The sequence below is a fragment of the Simochromis diagramma genome, unplaced genomic scaffold (genome assembly GCF_900408965.1).
Source record: "Simochromis diagramma unplaced genomic scaffold, fSimDia1.1 OVJJ01000649.1, whole genome shotgun sequence".
Classification (NCBI taxonomy): Eukaryota; Metazoa; Chordata; class Actinopteri; order Cichliformes; family Cichlidae; genus Simochromis; species Simochromis diagramma.
Window position 1 is genome coordinate 1,062,247 of NW_024387444.1, and position 20,579 is coordinate 1,082,825.

Below are 20,579 nucleotides of genomic sequence, written 5' to 3' on the forward strand. Positions count from 1 at the left end.
CAAGGCACACAAACAGTAGTGGAACACCTCACGGATTCTCACAGAGCAGACAGCGAGAGCTGCACTACCACAACACATACTAGTCCTTTTTTATTTTAAATATAATTGCATGTTGTACAAGATATACACTGCCTCAGAGTACGGGTGCTATTTTTCAGTGAACATTTTGCTGTGGTGTAATTCATTCATCTGATGTTAAATTAATGATGTGGCTGGAAGCTGCTCAGAGGCTGATATGGTTTGTTCAGCGGTGTGCTCACTCCAAAGCCCATAGCTTTGGAAATAAATGATACCTGCAGCTTTATCTCTACACCGGGACGGGAATGTGTGTGCTTAAAAATATTCCCAGTCGGTGATAAATGTCTACACTGTGCTGCATTTGCTCTTTTTTGATGCATCTGTAGGTGTTAGATAGGAAAATAAAGGAAATTAGAGTTTGTTTTTTTTAAGGTTGTCTTAGTGCTTAAATGAGAAAAAGCAGTTCAGGTGTTCATTTATCAGTCCCAGGCAAAAATGTTGGGTGGTATCTTTCAGGAGGTGACTGCAGTGCCAGAGAAAGTCTTCTGCTCTGCTGAGGCAGATTAATGACTTAACCTCTGTCTCCCAGAGGAAAGTTGGTGTTCCACATCAGGCCTTCAGTTTCCACTGTCAGGTTTATCTTATTAATTGGAGCCTCGGTTAACAAAGCCCCTCAAAACCTCCTTCCACAAGTTTTTCAAACTGCGCTAATCCAAATAAAGGCGCAGATAAGGTTGCTTAACTTTTTTTTCTTTTCTTTTTTTCCCACTATCGCCAGTTTTGCTATTGCAGAGTTCTCCCATAGATTTAAATGACTGATTCTGTGAGTGCAAATTGTCTCTGTCTTATAACAGTTCTGACAGTTACACTGTACTCTACTGGACTGAATTATTGTTGAGTTGCTTATTGTCAGTGATGGTATGAAGAGAGTGCTAAAAAATAGAAAATATGAGCACATCTATAACCTGCAGGAGTGGTTGGGTTAGGTTTGCCTTTTTATTACAACCAAAACTGTAACATTAAGTGTACACCTACTTTTCATCAAATAATAATGCACATTGAAGCCATGTCTTAAATCATGTTACTGGTCACATGATGCTCAGTCACACAGAACATATACATTAAACTCATGGTGTACATTTTGCCATTATGTAATTTGGCTGCAAGAACAAAACAGTAGGAAAACTTACTTCAAAAGAACATTTCTGTGGTAAACACTGAACAGCTAGCTGTTGGCTAGATAGCTGCCCTCTGGGAATTTGTCATTGTCGTTGCTGTTTGGATCCAGTTTGAATCAACACTTGATGTACTGAGTGCTTTTGTATTTTCTGTTTAACTGAATGTCCTCTTTAGTCTATTGTTTTGTTACCTTTTTGACTCAACTGATCCAATATTTTATTTATCGTATTGAACTCATCGTTTTACCTGTTTTGTATGCTATAATGCAGTAATTTCACAACATTTGGGATCAATAAAGTCCTTTTCATCTTATCATATCTTATCTTATTGTTACATAGCACCCCAACCTTTTGTAAATAGATACATAACTTAGCCAATAATTTTATTCTTGTTTACTTATATTGTATATTGTCAAATAAAATAGTATTTAGCAGTGTAAGTAGCTCATATGGTGATTTGTGCTTTCTATTTAGTTAATTAATGAATAGCTAAAGGACTTAAAAACAATTCTGTTTTTTCCATACTGAAAATGTTTTTTTTTCCTTGGAATAATAGGATGAATGAAAGAGAGAATCAAATGAATCGTAAACTCTTGATTATTATTATTATGGGTATCAACAGAAGCTTTCACATTTAGTGCATCCCTAGATAGCATTTAACAGGCTTTCCATTATATATGTGGCTTTAATTGTATTAAATATTAATAATATTGTTTCAGATGTGCCACTTGGGTAAAACTTGTACTATTATAGCAGTTGCAGTTCAAAAAGAAAATGAAGTTAAATTAATGTAAAAGTTGTTAATCATTAATCTTTTTGGTCAGTGTCACAAAGACTGCAAAAAGTACTGCAAAATGCTTCACAGTTAAATCTTACTCCATTCAGTCTCGTATGGGTTTAATTATTTTCTCTTTGTTTTGTCCAGTCTGCCCTGCAGGGAAAGAAGGTGAAAATCACTTGCGGTATTCGAGGCATTATTTCTTAAACATTATCAGGCTCTTGGAGAGGTTTTCTCCCTGTAATCCACAGAGTTCTACCACAGTGAAAGCTTTTATTCCCTCTATATAAATTGGTAGACAAAGGCAATAAAGCTGCCAGACTCATGCATTTTATTCCCCTACCTCTGCCAAGGTCAAGAGTTTCCTCCCCTTGTGTAGCTCAGTGTGGATCAGGGCACTAACATTGCAGGATTACGGGTTTGATTCCTGTAACGCTGCTGGGTCATGGATTTTCACAAGCCCCCAGGAAAAAGAGAAGCTCAAAAGCTTAGTGGGCACATTTGAAATTGCAAGATACATGTTTCTCTGGGACTCCATGGTACTGATGGTCACCTGTGCTAACAAAAAAAACCCTACCTTAGTTACACTGAATATTTGCCTTCACCTTATACGTGATGTCTTCTCCATTCACAGATCGCGAACCCAGCAGTAGCAGCTACAATGTCTCCTCAGGAACCTTCTACAGTTGTGTCAGTCAGATCACCATCGGTGAGTGCACTGCTTTTGAGTTGTGTCATGGTTCCTTCAGCGTGAGGGTTTGGTCAGGAGATTTGGTATCTCCTGCATGTAGTTAGTCTTGTCTCCATGTTTGTTTACATTCTGTCTCACCAGTCATGTCCCCATGTCTGTGCAATCCCTCTGTGCCCTTTTTCTGTAGTTTCTCATTTTTCTCTCTCTGTTGTGTCTCCATGTTTACTTTCCCTTTCATCTATGTCAAGTTTTTATGTCTCTGCCTCTCAGTTTTACTTTTCTAACGTGTTCCCCAGGTGTGTCCTCTCTACCTTGATTCCTTCTTATTGTCTGAGTCTGAGTAGTAAAAAAAGTGAAGCGTCCATGTGGACAGTTTTATGTTTGTACCTAACATTTTCAGAAAACTGTAAGAAAACTGTAAGCACGCCGGGCAAAACCCATCCACAGAGCTATTTAATCTAAGCACTGGCTTTACACTAAAGGGAAGTTCATTTCCAAACTCTGCAAAACATCACTGGACTTTATTTAACTGGGAAAAGGCCAACACAACACTCTCCTTAATCAAACACAAATGTTTATTTCAAGCTCAAACATTTTGGACTTAAGGGCCACTGACTGAATACATTCATACAACCTGAATTCCAAAAAAGTAAATATAAAAGAATGCAAAGATTGATTTACAAATACCCCAAAACTAGTATTTTATTAATAGAACTTAAAAAAACATATCAAATGTTTAAACTGAGACATTTTACTTTTTCATGAAAAATATGATCTCATTCTGAATTTGATGACAGCAACATGTCTCTTAAAAGTTGGGGCAACAAAAGGCTGGAAAAGTAAGCCCTAAAAAGAAAAAGCTGCAGGAATATTTTGGTAATAATTAGGTTAATTGCCAACAAATCAATAGCATGCTTGGATAAAAAAGAGCATCTTAGACAGGCAGAGTTTCACTTATCTGCAAAAAACAAGAGCTGTTCACAGATTGTGGAACAAATTCAGTGTTTTTAAGTATAAAATTCATTGTCTGTTTCATAATCTATACCATCAAACCCTAAAAAGATCCTGAAAGTGCTGTGCAAAAGAGATGAACACTGAATGCTGTGATCTTCATGTCCTCAGGTGGCGCTGCATTAAACACACGTACAGGCCTATCAAGGTCTATCATGCAATTGCTGCCATCTTCTCTGCATCTCACACTAGAACAATCTTGATAATAATTTTTTCTAAAAGGCAAAATTGACATGGGGAAAATTTTTTATCATCATAAATAAAAAAAGGAAGACAGAATGAGCATATTTACTTTAAATGTTTTAGCAATATAATGGGTGTTATATTTCATTTTTATTATGTATCAGTGTAGTTTAGTCCCGTATGAATTGTTAGAGTTCTGACAGCAGAGGGGTTAGGGGAAATTTAACTTGGGATTTGCTAAGAAGTTAGAAAATTAAAGATTTCCGCTGACGTGGAAGTTTGTTTGTACGTCCAAGGTTCTTGATGGAAAATTGTACAATGGTGACAAAGCTGTTCAACATAATTTTCCTGTCTGTCACAAAACTGCAACTGCCTGCCATTTGGAATATTGAGGCCTTGGCTTTTGACATTTTTTCAATGAATATTAACACAGTGTGTGGTTAGCCTGTAAGCTACTGTATAGGTTGTTGACAGCAAGGGGATTCAGACTGTGCTGCTGCTGCATGCAGGTGTTCCTCTCTTCTCTAGAAGCTAAATTAAAAAAAAAAAACCCAACTAACTAATGAACTGCTGAGGGGGAGCTTTGGACCGCTGAGACTCACTCTGTTGGTTTTCACAAAAGAAAGATCTATAGTCTCGTCCCATACTCTGACATCAAAAAGATTTACTGTGCTGCCTGTGATTTTAAAGCCCCGGCCTTTGTTTGAGAGGAAAATACAAGTCAGCATCACCGTAGGTTCTTAAAAGTTCTAATCGATTATAATCTCACATCAATTCCACCCTCCTTTATTGTTGTAGGAATCTACTGGGATAGTGCAGCTTATAGACAGAGCTAATATTCACCCTGAGGTAGGGATTCAGTGAAGGATGGAATAAAACATTAAATGCGTCATGCTGGAAATTTTAGAGCACTACTGCACCGAGGTTGGCTCTGCACTGGCCAGAACCAAAAACACAAGTTATCCTTTTTTTTTTTACAGTTTGAAGTGTGAGATTTTGCCGTCCAAGAGGATTCATGGTGTTTTGTAAAAATATCAGGTCATCACAAAATTCAAGTTCAGTACTTTGAGGAAAGATCCCCAGCTCTGCCATTCATCCCATCTCAGCCCTCTCTATAACTGATCGCTTTTCACCCTGACTTCAACTAAGCAGTGTGACACAGCTAAAAGCACCTTTCACTTGCAAGAATTAAGCTGATATAAAGCATATACAGTAAGTGGCCCCAAAAAAGTCTTTGTTGGCACTGAATAAAATCTGAGAAGAGAACCACATAAAGTGGCATTTTTAAAACCCAGCAGCCTACAAGAAGCCAGATAAAGGACAACAGAACAAAAAAATAAATAAATAAATGGATGGATTGATGAGGAGGGACAGATATGTTTTTATATCACCAATGAAGTCCAATGTTTTGACCAGTGAAGATGTTTATTGTCAGAGAAAGCAAGATGAACAGAGACAGTGCAGTCAGAGGGACAGGGAGCGATGGTGATCAAGTGAGCTAGAAAGTGAATAAAGAGAAGAAAGGGTGTTATTGTTTGTTCTAAATAAACAATTTAGGTTTGGGTAAAGAAACAGGGTTGGGGTTCACAAAGGAAGCAGGAAGAATGAGTCAAGTAGAGTTTCACTTGTCTGACTCTTTTGTTTCACTTAATGCACCTAATAATCCGGAAAATACGGTTACTTCCGCCTTCCTTTAGTATGTCCAGAAGTCCAAATCATTTCGTTGACATTGTTGTGTTTGTTGGGGAGAAAACTTATGAAAATACAGTATAGTGGTCCCTCATTTATCTTGGGAGTTACGTTCTAAAATTAAGCCGCGATATGTGAAATCCGCGAAGTAGTTAGCTTTATTTTTTACAACTATTATAGATGTTTTAAGGCTGTAAAACCCTTCACTAAACACTTTATGCACTTTTCTCAGACAGACATGAACATTTTCATACTTTTCTCTCCTGTTTAAACACTCTCAAAGTTCAAACCTTCGTAGAAAAATAAGTCCAGTATTATAGAACGAAACCAAAGATCAAACCCTGTTTTCAGGTCCAGAACATGGCAATAGAGCAGCTGCCAGATAATTCAACAATAATGAATCAATGGTACAGAAGTGGAGGAAGCAAGAAGAATGAGTTGAGTAAAGTTTTACTTATCTAACTGTTTTGTTTCGCTTAATGCGCCTAATAATCCAGAAAATATGGTAACTTCTACCTTCCTTTAGCATGTCCAGAAGTCCAACTTTTTGAATGATGGTTAGCATCTTCCTCTGGCTTTTGGGTGCTACCGCAGATGCCTTTGACGGTGCAAAACATTTCGTCGACATTGTTGTGTTTGTTTGGGAGAAAACTTACAAACATACAGTACAGCGCTTTAGAGTCACACTGCTAGTGATCAAAGATTTATGTAAATTATGTAAATTTGATAAGTTTACAAATCATGCAAAATTGCATACAAAAAATACGCGAAACAGCGATGCTGTGAAAGGTGAGCCGGGTTATAGCGAGGGACCACTGTATTGCCAAAAGTCTCAGGTCACCAACTTTCTGCAGAGTCAGAATTTATGTGTTCAAACCTTTAGTGAAGGTTACAAATGATCTTCTTATGGCCTCTGACAGTGGACTCATCTCTGTGCTTGTCCTGCTAGACCTCAGTGCAGCGTTCGATACTGTTGACCATAATATCCTATTAGCACGATTAGAGCACGGTGTAGGTATTACAGGTACTGTACTGCAGTGGTTTGAATCATATCTATCTAACAGACTCCAATTTGTGCATGTAAATGGAGAGTCCTCTTCACACACTGAGGTTAATTATGGTGTTCCACAGGGTTCAGTGCTAGGACCAATTCTGTTTACAGCATGCTTCCCCCTTGGCAGTATCATTAGAAGACATAGCATACATTTTCACTGCTATGCAGATGACACCCAGCTCTATCTGTCCATGAAGCCAGATAACACACACCAATTAGTTAAACTGCAGGAATGTCTTAAAGACATAAAGACCTGGATGGCCGCTAACTTTCTGCTTCTTAATTCAGATAAAACTGAGGTTATTGTACTCGGCCCTGAAAACTTTAGAAATATGGTATCTAACCAGATTCTTACTCTGGATGGCATTATCAGGCCCCATCTTATCTTAATGACCTTGTAGTACCATATCACCCTATTAGAGCACTTTGCTCTTGCACTGCAGGCCTACTTGTTGTTCCTAGAGTATTTAAAAGTAGAATGGGAGGGAGAGCCTTCAGTTTTCAGGCCCCTCTTCTGTGGAACCAGCTTCCAGTTTGGATTCAGGAGACAGACACTATCTCTACTTTCAAGATTAGGCTTAAAACTTTCCTTTTTGCTAAAGCATATAGTTAGGGCTGGACCAGGTGACCCTGAATCCTCCCTTAGTTATGCTGCAATAGACGTAGGCTGCCGGGGGATTCCCATGATGCATTGAGTTTTTCCTTTCCAGTCACCTTTCTCACTCACTATGTGTTAATAGTCCTCTCTGCATTGAATTGTACCTGCCATTAATCTCTGTCTGTCTTCCACAGCATGTCTTTATCCTGTTTTCATTCTCTCACCCCAACCGGTCACAGCAGATGGCCACACCCCTCCCTGAGCCTGGTTCTGCCTGAGGTTTCTTCCTGTTAAAAGGGAGTTTTTCCTTCCCACTGTCGCCAAAGTGCTTGCTCATAGGGGGGTCATATCATTGTTTGGTTTTTCTCTGTATCTATTATTATACTATCTACCTCACGATATAAAGCACCTTGAGGCGCCTGTTGTTGTGATTTGACGCTATATAAATAAAATTGAATTGAATTGAATGTGGCCTTCAGATTAGCTCAGGAACATATAGAGTGTATAGGACTATAGAGTTTCATTGAATGGGTTGCAATGGCTGAACAGCTGCAACCAAGTGCTATGGAAAGCATCCGGTTGAAACTACGCCACCACTGGACTCTAGGGCAGTGGAGATGTTTTCTCTGGAGTGATGAATGATGCTTTGATGGACAAGTCTGGCTTTGGCAGTTGTCAACGGTACCTGTCTGACACCATTGTGTCTCCAAGTGTCAAGTTTGGTGGATGGAGATTATGGTGTGGGGCTATTTTTCAGGAGTTGGGCATGGCCCCTCAGTTCCAATGCAAGGAACTCATCTTAATGCTTCAACATATGAAGGCATTTAATGCTCCCAACAGATCACCAGTCTTTTGCAGGTTGCAAAAAAACCTTTTCGTTTTTTTTAATGTTTATTTTATTTAACTTCCTTAAGGTTGTTACCTTGAAATAGTGTAAAAAGCAAAGAATGAACATTTTCATTCATTGTGTTTTACCCTGAATTGAATGTATGGATATTTTTTACTGTATGAAGATTTTTACACTGATGGAAAAAGACAGCTATTGTTATCAAGAATAATACTGTACATAGATTTGCAAAGCTACAACTGTGTTTCCAACCTTTTACTTAGTTTTGTCGCTAAAATGATAAAAAACCATTCATACAGTATTTAATATAATGTATAACTTCAACTGTGCAGCACTTCTTAGGCTGTGTTGCTGCAGTTTCAGACACATGCCCATTCACTGTTCAAATTAAAGCACCAGTAGTTTCCTGTAAACCCCAAGCTCAAACGTGTTAATGCATTGTGCCGCATGTGGCCCAGATAAATGCACCTGCATTTGTTTTCTTACCTCTGAGGGCATCAGGAAGTGAGGGGGGTGTATCTAGGGCTCTCTCTCCTCAGAGAGCCACAGGGGCACTTTTTTCTGATGACTGCGACATAGATAATGCTTAGAACACACTATGCCCGGGCAACATAAGTTTTGGAGGTCGTTCGGATAAACGCCAGGTGTAGATTACAGCACCCACTCCACCCTTCCCATCGTTGTGGGTGACTTTTATGAGATGATGGCATTGATGGCTCAAAGCACTTGTTAATACAGTTTAAAATCCAGGAGCCACTTACAGGTTATGGAGCACTGTAGATTGACCACATAAATCATTCAGCAGGGATGTAAGCAGGTACAGGATACAAAAACTTCAAAGAACACTGTGTGCCTGTAAACAAATTCTAAAAGGCATTAATGGAGCCATACCTCCCCACATAAATCAATAGATTCCTTTTTAAGGCTTGAAGGCATCAACTAGACAAATGGTATAAGCTACAAGATTTTTGAAAAAATGTAAATTGGCAAAATTATACTAGTAGCAGTTCGTAAAGTAAAATTTACATTTAACACCCATCTTACAGGCTAATCCACTTCTAAAGTTTAAAACAAAACTATGCATATATAAACTGCTGAGGTGCTCTTTCTGTTTGTGGCCATCGAGTAGACGGGCTGCTCTGGAATATCTTAGAAAATTAGAGCAAACATGCTTCATATTATTTATTAAGTCCCTACCAGAAACAACAGATTTAGTATACATAGATATAAGCCCAAATAACATATATAAAATAGCCTCCCTATGTCTTAGGGTCATTCTCACTGCCCTGCAGTGCGCATATGCCTGTGTCCACCTCACACTGTACATCAGTAACGGATACATCTCAGAGACTGCAGTGTAATTTATCCATCCATCCCTGCTATTTTCATCACCTTCAGTAATATGAGCTGCACATGACACATTGTTTCATATCTTTACTGGTCCATATTTCAAATCATACACTGAAATAAGATCAAGGGTAACAAATCCCTATAGTGTGAGGGCATGTCTGTTACACTGCAGTAATGTTTGTAATGAGTTAACAAACACAGTGTATTTTAACAAGGTGTCTGTGCTTTAAAAGAGTTGAAAAAAATCAAGTTTTCATCATTATTACAGGCTGTCTTTTTAAAAAATTATAATTCCACACCTACGAAATCAACTATAAATCATCACTATATTATAAATGGGTTCCAGTATTTGCTCTACATCCTAATTAATATCTCACTATGTCAAATTTTCACCCACCAAAGAAGGGAGTTAGATTTGTCTTTCCAGAGGTAATGCACTTACAGTTTTCTCCCCCGGGGTGAATAAAGTCCTACTCACAGTTTTTGAAAGTGCTGACTTGAGCACATCATTTTGGGGGATGCCCAGCCTTACACTCTTACACTTCATTTGTGAAATCCCTCCTTTCATTCTCTCTGAAAACTGGAGGGTGTAAAAGATTCGATGAAATATAAAGTATGGCTTAGATTTATCTCGTCACTCCTCATCGCAGTTTATCCTCCAGCTGAATGTGCATTGCAAGGAGCAAGCCAGAGGGCCTGGAGACTGTGAGGCGTTCCACTTTTCTGCTATTGATTGGGGCTGCGTTTGTTCATTGCTGATGTACATCTGAAATCTGCTGGGCTTTGTGTTTTACAGGAAACCAGGAGGTGGCATGGGTGGAGGTGTTCCCTTATCCCGCCTGCCAGTGAAAGATACCAGAAATATTAAATATACAAAACATTAAAAACACACTTTGCTGCTCTTTATATTTGGTACTATGTGTCTCATCTATTCAGTTCAGTTCAATTTTATTTATACAGCGCCAAATCACAACAACAGTCACCTCAAGGCACTTTATTTTGTAAATTGGGCCCTACAGAGAAAAACCCAACAATCATATGACCCTCTATGAGCAAGCACTTTGTCAACAGTGGGAAGGAAAAACTCTCTTTTAATAGGAAGAAACCTCCAGCAGAATCAGTCCACTCATCTAAGCAAACGCAACATATCAGTTCAGATTAAAAATGCAAAACAGGTAGTGATGCTGCTATTGAAAAAATAATATTGTGATTTAATTAATAATTTGTTTTTAAAATGAAATAAAAAAAATTAAGGTTTGATTTGTGAAGTGTAAAGAAATAGTTTTATGATTTTTCCTTCCTTAACGAGACTTATTTTGGAAAATACGACATTTATTTGCCCGCTATTTTGTGTAGAGTAAAAAACATACGTAACATTGGCATTATGGCATTGGCATATCAGAGATTTCTTTAGAATAAGGCATAGAATAAAGTCAAGGTTAATTTTAAAAAAAAGCAAAAAAACAAAGTAATCAAAAAGGCTTAATAAATTGAACACAATTAAATAGTAAATTGAAAAGAACACAGAATATTTACAACAGAGCTCATCTACTGCATCTGGATCTATTGGATCTCTGATTCCAAAGTTTAAGCCAACATAGATCAAGTGTTCTAACAGCAGGTACAAGAATGTACATTGTGGTCCTAATTGAAGGGTAAAGTAGGGCACCATGACCTGGAAGAGAGCATAAAGCATTTCAATTGACTGCAGCATTCTGAAGGTCAGCATGGTCCTTGTAGCCCCCCAAACTGCACTTGATAATTCAATAATGGGGTCAGCAGCAGCTTATAAGATAGCTATGTACAATCAGATCTGCTGCATCTATAATGCCCTACTGAAGAATTATAGATAATAAAGGTTTGGGGAGGTGGGGGGGCAGCTACATCTGGACCATCCAGCTCAGTCACTTGTCAGAGCTGAGCTGAAACAGGGAGGGAAGCCTGCTGAGGAGAAATCGAAGGCCGGAAGCGTGCCGAGCTGGTTCAGCAGAGGGCTGGTCCTCAGGAACTCTGGAGAGCAGCAAAAACTGACAGAAAGATGTGGAGGTTCTTCGTGGCCCTTCTCATTATTATTATATTTTCATTTAATATAAGTCAGAGGTGTTTGAAGTATTCCTGTGTATTAACTTGTTGTTTTGCAACTTTTAGCTATTGGAGGAAATTGCAAAATTATGCTTAATAATCTATCTTTTAACTATATGCTTTTATGTCTATTTGTCTGTGTGGCTGTATTACATTGTCATGAATTTTATCATAATTACTTTGCTGAACTAGAATCTCATGCACTGAGAATCATCTTTTGTGTGGTTGCTGCTGAGGACATACCTGGCAACAATGAAAATTCAATGTTTTATTGAAGTTGAAAGTTTCCACCACTAGGGGGCAACATTGCAACAACTGTTTGCTGTTATGTTCAGCATACACAGTCCCAAATTGTACATGTAGCAATGCTCCCATAAGATGAATGTTAAAGTTTTCAGTGTCCTCTTCCCTTCTTGTTTAGAATCTCATTATCTGCCTCAATTGTTGTCACTCAACAGGGTTTGATCTCGGGGGTCAAGTGGCCATCGAGTTCTCACACTGGAACAGTCCTTTTCCAGAGAGCAGCCAGAACCTCCCGAGTCCAGACTGTGTTCACTCCGAGGCCTCTGCTGTCCCGCCCATCAGCGAGCATCTTGAGCCAGTGTCCTGCCCGGCGTCGCTGTCCGTCACCCCGCTCCCCACGTACAGTGCCAGCCAGGAGACGCTGTGTGACAGCAGCACGAGTACGCTGAGAGCTGTGACAGTACATTCTTTTCAATTATGATAACTTTTTTTTTTTTTACAGCAAATCTACATTTCAGTTAGTAAAACACTGATTACAACAGGTCAGATGGTAACATCCTGTAGCTGTGTTGATATCAGGAGTTATGATTGACCCTCTATGCAATCTCCATAATGCTGAAACTGGCACTCTGTGGGCCACACAACAACTGTTTACTCTTTTAGCTGAAGGCAGTTCTTAATGTCTTTGGTTGTACATATGAGCTGATTGTCATGCTGCAGAATTAATCTATAACCAGATAAACTGCACGGTGTCTGTACTTTTTTAGCACAAAGGAAACTCTGATCACATCTGAAGCTAAATAAGGAGAAACGTGGTCTCAACCTCCAAGTTTCCTCCACCATGCATTTCTGTTTCCTGTTGACATTCTGCTGTGCTCTCTGGCCCTGGATTAAATAAACTGCCCTTTGTCGACAAGTGATTCAAATGTTATGGGAGCACCCTCACTGCTCAAGCTTGGCTTCAGACCAGGGACCCTCCGGTGTTCGTGAATTCTCAGCTAATGGCAGTTTTAAAGTGGAGTCAGCTTATCCTGTCATCCATAAGTGCGGGTTTTGTTTTATTTGAACACCATCAGGTTTTCCCATTCAGTGTAATCAATGCTGAGTCATGTCATATGGACATGATTTACTCTTCTGCCCTCTTTTGTCTTTGGCTAGTACCAGTATCGATATCCGGTCTCCCTTGAGCCTTTTGTTTGAGAAAATAGCATCTTTAATGCAACAACTCAGGAACGTAGGAGTTTCAAACTGATACCATAGATGCAACTACTTAAAAACTTGCACAAATTCAAATCTCAGGACCTCGACCTTGAGGTCAGAGCACAAGTTTTCTGAAAATCTTGAAATGCGATAACTTGAGAACAAGGCGACGTAGGATTTTGACATTGATATCATATATGTATCTACTAGGAGCCTGGTGGTCACCAGTATTTTGCCTTCTGACCTCTACAGTTTTAGACCAGAGAAGATGAGGCTGAGATAATGTTTATATCGGGGACTTCATTCTTAAATATTGGTCAGAGTGTTCTGACCCTTCAACCTCTGTGTTCACCTCACTTTACCATGCTGCAGGTTTTCCAGTCATCTGTTCTTATGTCTGTACACATCTGCAGAAGAGCTTGGGCAGCACATCTGCTACACCTCTATGACGTGGTGTAGTACACTATCACTTCTTCACCAGTGTCACCTTTTCAATATGGCTGTCCTTCACCCAGATTTGCCCCCATCCCCCCCGCGCAGCTGTTTCTGCTCCACTTACTTGTTTTGCTTAACGAACTGCACATCTTTATATTGAAATTAATCGTTTTATTGGGTTTTTATTATGACATGATAAACCTGCAATATCTGTTAATAGGTTAGATAGATTAATGGATATATTTATTCCCAGGTGTGTGTGTCTATGTGTGCGTGCATGTATTTGTATGTGAGGGTGTGTGCCCTTGAGTCTCCATCAGAGGACCATGCTGACACTGTCATCAGTGCCAACTGTCATTGTTTTGGGCTGCAGCAACACTGACTAGCCAGCCCTTTTTTCTGATTGGCCGCTGTCAGAGCAGCTTGACCCCCGATTGGCTGCCAGAGAAGCCCGATTAAGAATGCCGATGAGTAGCTCTCCTTTCTCTCTCGCTCTCTCTCTCTCTCTGACACTGTAAACATCCTGCTCATGCTTGTGTTTTTTTTTTTCCTTCAGTGAGGATCTGTGACAGCTTTTGCAGCTTTCCTGCTGCCAGATTTGAGCATCTTTCACTATGACAGATCCGATCCGCATGTGTGTGAATGTTACAGTGATTCTGGACCGACTGATGCAGGGATGTGAGGAATAAGGAGTAAAAAAAAAAAAGTGGGGATGCTGGTTGCTCTCGTGGGACATCGCACTTGTTTGTCGCCCTCAGCGAGGGGCTGGAGGTGGAGGGTGGTGTGTGCATATGTCAGTGTGTGTATGTAGAGGAGTCATCGGGCTGTTTTGGCATTTGCTGCGGCTCAGCTGTGAAGCCTCTCCCCCCCTCCTCCTCCTCCTCCTGCCTTCTGAGGAGCGAAGCTGCCTCTCTGCCTCTGCCCACCTTCACATGGTGAGTGTCCTCAAGTTGTCTTGAAGCAAAGGCAGCTTGATCTCCAGAATGGATTCTCTTCTTTTTTTTTCTGCAGTGCTCTCACTCATTTGTTACCGTGTCCTTCCCCCCGCCCTTACACTGCTTCATCTTTCACCCGCAGTTCCCTGAACAGTGTAAGCATTTGACCTTCATATGCACACACACACTCTTTCTTCCAGCTCCTCATAATCCCCTTTCTCTTGATTGTAATTCTACATGTTTTTTCCCACACGCTCCACCAGCTCTTTTGCTGTGATTCATCAGCTGTAACGCACGGAAACTAGTCATGTCTCTGTGAGCAATGTCCGTGTATGAGTGTGTGTTTGCTGTGACTGTGGTGACTGGGCACCAGTAGCAGCTCGGCAGGTGCAAAAATTTCCATCCCTTGGCCGCTAGGGAGAAAATGCGCCCCTGGGTATGATTCGCGCATCCAGCTAGAACAAACAATCCCTCCTAACTGGTGACTGACACCTAATCCCCCTTGACAACACACACATCCCCCCCCCCCATTTCCCATTAACCCCCCCCCCCCCCACACACACACACACACACATTCACACACACACACCTTTCTTCTCCTATCAGCGTGAGCTGTCATCTCCATGTTGTGTTGTGTTATAAATGGAGCCGCACTGTTGAGTGTTTTAAGCAACTAGAAGAGAAGAAGAAATCCTTTTTCACTGGAGAAAAATCTTTAAATATTCTTGTGTAATAGTAATGTTATGCTCTTTTTTAATATGACCACCACCCCAGTCTTCAATAGGTTCTAAACACACTGCGTTTTCCAGTGTATTTAAGACCAAGTTAAGATAAATTGTGTCCATTTACTGCTCTGCATGTAACATTTCAAAACTAATTCTCTAATCAACTGGGACTCAAGGTCAGGCACATAAAGTATGAATAAGGTGAGTTTGCTTACTAAAAGACATTAGAAGTCTTGGTGTGAGTCTGAAAGAGATCATCTAAGCCAGTGAATGGGTCACAACAGTAATCTAAACACAATGGCACAAAAACATGGACGCTTAAATCTCGTGGTGTGTCCACAGATGTGACCATAAAGCACCCACAGCATTTCAACTTCAAACAGCTCATGCTTGGAAACTGTCAGGTTTGCTACATTCTAGATCAAAATAAGAACAGCTCATTAGCCACAATCTGTAAACGTCAATAACCTTTATATATGCTTTTAGCTCTAGTTTATATATTGTATGATATTCATAGCCATGGGGCTATTATTAGGCTACTATTTTGAAGCCAATGGCATTTAGACATGATGATATTTTAACGGAAGGGCGAAGCTAATCAGCTAGTGCTAGCTTGGTTAGCAAAGCAAATTACTAGAAAAACTGAAAAGCTTCTTTAAGCAGGACTGAGCATTCAGCAGCTGTCAATGTGACTGAAAAACCAGTGACACTGCACCAAAGACTTGCCATCTAACCTATGCCATCTAATAATGAAAGCTAAATCACAGTTTAAATATGGAAGCAGCAGTGGATGTTAAAACTGTAAAGATTGACATCGTGGAGAGTCGCTTTAAAGCAATTTTTTAATTCAGAAAACTTCAAATATTGTCTGCTTCTGAGTGACTAAAGTTATCTAGCAGTCACACTGACACCCATGCGAAACAATGTGCATAAGATTTTCATTCACCATTCTTGACTGACAAGGCAGGAGCAGTGGCTCGAAATGAGAGGAGCAGCTCAAGACATGTTGATTAAATATGTACCATATCTGACACTGAAATAACAAGCATGGCCTACTTCTCCTCACATTAATTTTGATGACTTACTTGCTTCAAATACCGGAGATCTTGACTCCAAACTATTTAGCAGACAAGTTTAAATTATTGATACGACATCCTGTAAATGAAAAAAGTATTTGGGCTGCTTAAACTGACAAAGTGGAATGATATTATGGTAACAGAGAAGGCTCACCACACTAAAAATGCAGAAAATAAAATACATAATCAAACCGAGGTTGTTTGAAGTTATTCAAACAGGCTATCGAGATTTATGTGTCACTTTTGCATCTTCAAAATCAATAAAGACCTGTTTGAGTGACCACGTGAAGCTCCAGTGTTACATCAGTTTACACAGTTTTATGAATTTTCTTCAGACACAGACAATTTCTCGCTTAATGTTTTGCACCATTCCACTGCTGGCGTCTTTTTTTCAGCTTTTGTTCAAACTGTCATTATGTCATCATGAAGCATTTAATGACCCTCAGCATATCACAGTGAAAAAGTCACAGCAAGGTAACTTTAACATAACTGTGATCAGCTATTTTTAGTTCAAGCTTGTGTGGTTGGAAAGTAGCAATCAGTTCGGAAAAATGACCTGCATTAGCATGAAAGTATTCGTTTTGTTACAATGGTGGCTGGTCATACTAAACATGGCTAAAGTTTCATATAATCAGGTCAGTGTATGTACAAGTAACCTAAAATGAACCAAACTAGCTTCAGCTCTGGCAGTGAAGGAGGCCTTAAAGGAAGTGGAGCTAAAGCAGCATGGTTCAGGATGAACTGAGGTGCTGCACCAAAGCTGAGACGGACAAATAAAGATTGTTACATTTCAGTTCTTCTTGGTGGACATTAAGGTATTTCCAGGCTATAGAAGATATTGTGGTGGACCACTGGAGGGCTCCACTCACACCCAGTTCTCAGGAAGTGTTGTTGCTGTGTTTTGGAGGGAAAGTGTTCAGTTCTGTGGTGATGAGTAATAAACGAGCAGTGTTTATCGAGAGCTCTCGTGTCGTCTGTGTTTACCTCCACATTGGTGACCCCTGACTCGAACATGCTGCAGTCCGATGGTGGCACCGACTCCGCTCTGGATGCATCAGCAGCCGCCAGCCCTCTGCCTCCGGCTGCAGCTACGTTTGCTGTGGCGCTCGAGCTGCCGGACTTTTGGCTTCACGATCCCCCGTCGTGGTTCGTGCACGTGGTGGCTCAGTTCGCCCTTCGTGGCATCTCGGCTGACGAAACAAAATATCACCATGTGGTGGCTTCTCTCGACCCGCTAGCCACCCGTCGTGCGTTGACTCTCCTCCGGGACCCACCCACCCAAGGGAAGTACGCCGCCCTTAAGGAGCTGCTTCTTCGGCGCTATGCCCTCTCCGAGTCGAGAAGCTCCTCTCCCTCTCAGGCCTGGGTGGTGGTACGGCTCTCGAACTGATGGAGCACATGCTATCCTTTCTCGGACTGGACGATGGGGGATTCCTCTTCGCCCACATCTTCCTCCGACAGCTGCCGGCGGCCGTGAGAGCCGGCCTCGCCAACTCTCCGCTTCTGGGCACGAAGGATTATCGCTCCCTGGCTGAGGACGCGGATCATATTCTCCTGGCTACCCTCACTTTCCACGATCACGACCTAGTTCCAGCCTCGCCGGCTGCGCCTTCAACTTCCCCGCTGACCTGCCACGACGTACCCGATCCTTCGCTGACGGCAAAGATCGCGGCACAGCGACACCACGGACGGGACCTCTGTTTCTACCATCGGCGTTTTGGCGCCGGAGCGCGCCGCTGCCTGCCGCCTTGCGCTTTTCCGACCCTGGGACATGGACCCCGCCAGCATGCTGTAGCGGCCGCGACCGCTGGCGACAAAGAAAAACTGCTCTTCATAGAAGACTCGCGCTCTGGGAGACGTTTCCTGGTCGACTCTGGCTCCCAGAAGAGCCTCCTTCCCCCGTCTGGAGCCGACAGTTTAGCAGCGGGCTGCGGACCGCAGCTTGTTGCGGCTAATGGCTCTCCCATCGCAACGTTCGGGGAAAGGTTCGTGACTGTTTGTTTTCATGGTCGGGATTTCCAATGGACCTTTGTTGTTGCCGCTAGCTCTGTACCTATTTTGGGCGCCGATTTTCTTTGTGCCCACGGACTGCTGGTCGATGTCGCTAACAGACGCTTAATCGATGCACTGTCTTTTTCTTCAATACCCTGTTTCACTCGCGCCATCGAGCCCCTGAATCGTGCTAATGTAGTGAATTCAGGGAATGTTTTTCAGCGTTTGCTCTTGGAGTTCCCTTCACTGACTGTTCCTAATTTCTCGAACACGGCAACGAAGCACGGGATTGAACATTATATTCCGACGGTCGGTCCCCCGGTGTTCGCACGCGCGCGCCGCCTCGACCCCGCGAAACTCTCCGTCGCTCGGGAAGAGTTTGCAGCAATGGAGCGCCTCGGCATAGTACAGCGCTCGAATAGTGCCTGGGCTTCTCCGCTACACATGGTGCCCAAGTCAGACGGTCGGTGGCGGCCGTGTGGGGATTTTCGCCGTTTGAATAATGTCACGGAGAACAACCGTTACCCCATTCCCCACATCCAGGATTTTCCGCCCACCTCGCCGGCACCTCGATTTTTTCTAAAATTGACTTGGTGCGGGGGTATCACCAGGTTCCCATGCGCGCCGAAGACGTCCCCAAAACTGCCGTTATTACCCTTTTCAGCCTGTTTGAATTTTTGCACATGCCGTTCGGCCTGAAAGGAGCGGCCCAGACTTTTCAGCGGTTGATGGACTCTGTTTTGCGCGGGCTGCCTTTCTTCTTCGTGTACCTTGATGATATATTGGTGGCCAGCTGCTCTGAGAGTCAGCACGCGTCCCATCTGCATCAGGTTTTCCAGTGCTTGGCGGCACACGGCCTGATCGTCAACCCCTCCAAGTGCCAGTTCGGCTTGCCGGTTCTGGGTTTCTTGGGCCACCGCATTTCCGCTGACGGTGTGGTTCCGTTGCCAGACAAGGTCCGGGCCGTTTCGGCTTTTCCGCGTCCTGCGTCCGTTAAAGCACTGCAGGAGTTCTTGGGGATGGTCAATTTCTACAACCGCTTTCTCCCCAGAGCTGCGCACCTGCTGCAGCCTCTCTATGCTGCCTTGAAGGGTAAAACAGCTAAGGACCCGATTGATTGGCTCCCTGAATGCATCCAGGCATTTTCTGGGGCCAAGACCGCGCTGGCAAACGCCGCCCTGCTGGCCCACCCGTTTCCATCGGCGGAGATTGCGTTGACCTCCGACGCGTCAGACGTGGCAGTGGGCGCAGTGTTAGAACAGCGGGTCTCCGGTGTCTGGCAACCACTCACGTTTTTTAGTCGCACGCTTAGGGACAGCGAGCGCAAATATAGCGTTTTTGACTGGGAGTTGCTGGCCCTACACCTCGCGACACGGCATTTTCGTTTTTTTCTCGAGGGTCAGAGCTTCACCGCGTACGTCGATCATAAACCATTCGCGATGTCCAAGGTCTCTGATCCATGGAGCGGGCGCCAGCAGCGCCAGTTTACAGCCATTTCCGAGTTCACAACTGACATTCAGCACTCTGCTGGTAAGTCCAACAGTGGCTGACTGTCTATCCCGTGTGCTGGTTTCTCCCGTTTATGTTGGCATAGACTTTGAGGCTATGGCCGCTGACCAACAGGCCGACCCAGACGTCCTTGCCCTTCGGTCTGCGCAAATGGGCCTTGTACTGGGGGACAGACCCGTGTGGAACGGGGGGCCTAGCCTGCTTTGCGATGTTTCCACCAGCCGTCCACCCCCTGTAGTTCCCCTTTCGTGGCGTCGTCGCGTTTTCGACTCCGTACACGCCCTCTCTCATCCAGGCGTCCAGGCCTGGGTCAAGCTGGTCAGCTCTAGGTTCGTGTGGCCGGGCCTTCGTAAATCGGTGAAAGACTGGGCAGCCGCGTGCATCCCATGCCAACGTGCTAAGATCCATAGGCACACACAGGCGCCCCTCGAATCCTTCCGTGTTTCAGGGAGGCATTTTGATCATGTGCATGTGGATCTGGTTGGTCCTCTGCCGCAGTCACAAGGTTTCACGCACCTTTTGACTGTAGTGGACTGCACAACCCGCTGGCCTGAGGCAGTGCCTCTGGCGTCCACTACAGTAGCAGCAGTGGCCAGGGCATTTTTGTCAACGTGGGTTTCGCGTTTCGGTCCCCCCGCCGACATCACCTCAGACAGGGGCCCCCAGTTCGTTTCCGAGCTTTGGTCTGCCATGGCTGACGGCCTGGGGGTCAAGGTCCACCGAACCACTGCGTACCACCCGCAGGCCAACGGGATGTGCGAACATTTCCACCGGTCGCTTAAGGCCGCGTTCCGTGCTTCTCTCACAGATGGCAACTGGGTTGACCGCCTTCCATGGGTTTTACTGGGGTTGCACTGCGCGGTTAAAGAAGACCTTGGGGTTTCCCCGGCTGAACTTGTCCTTGGTCAGCCCCTCCGGGTCCCCGGGGAATTCTTGCCTGAGAGCCCACCCCCGTGCTTCGCTCCCTCTGTGCTGTCTCTCCGTC

General features: G+C 43.0%; 1 protein-coding gene across 2 annotated transcripts in view; it reads left to right on the plus strand.

The window, feature by feature from the left end:
• The window catches only part of LOC120722560 (anoctamin-4-like), a 57,344-nt gene that overhangs the window by 625 nt on the left and 36,140 nt on the right, over positions 1–20,579 (plus strand). The window contains exons 2-3 of one of the 2 annotated variants that reach the window (XM_040013575.1): positions 2,609–2,683; positions 11,938–12,162. In XM_040013575.1, the coding sequence (XP_039869509.1) occupies positions 2,609–2,683; positions 11,938–12,162 (300 nt within the window). Of the gene's footprint in view, positions 1–2,608; positions 2,684–11,937; positions 12,163–13,606; positions 14,293–20,579 lie in introns of those variants that run through there. The other variant, XM_040013576.1, reaches the window with a different exon arrangement.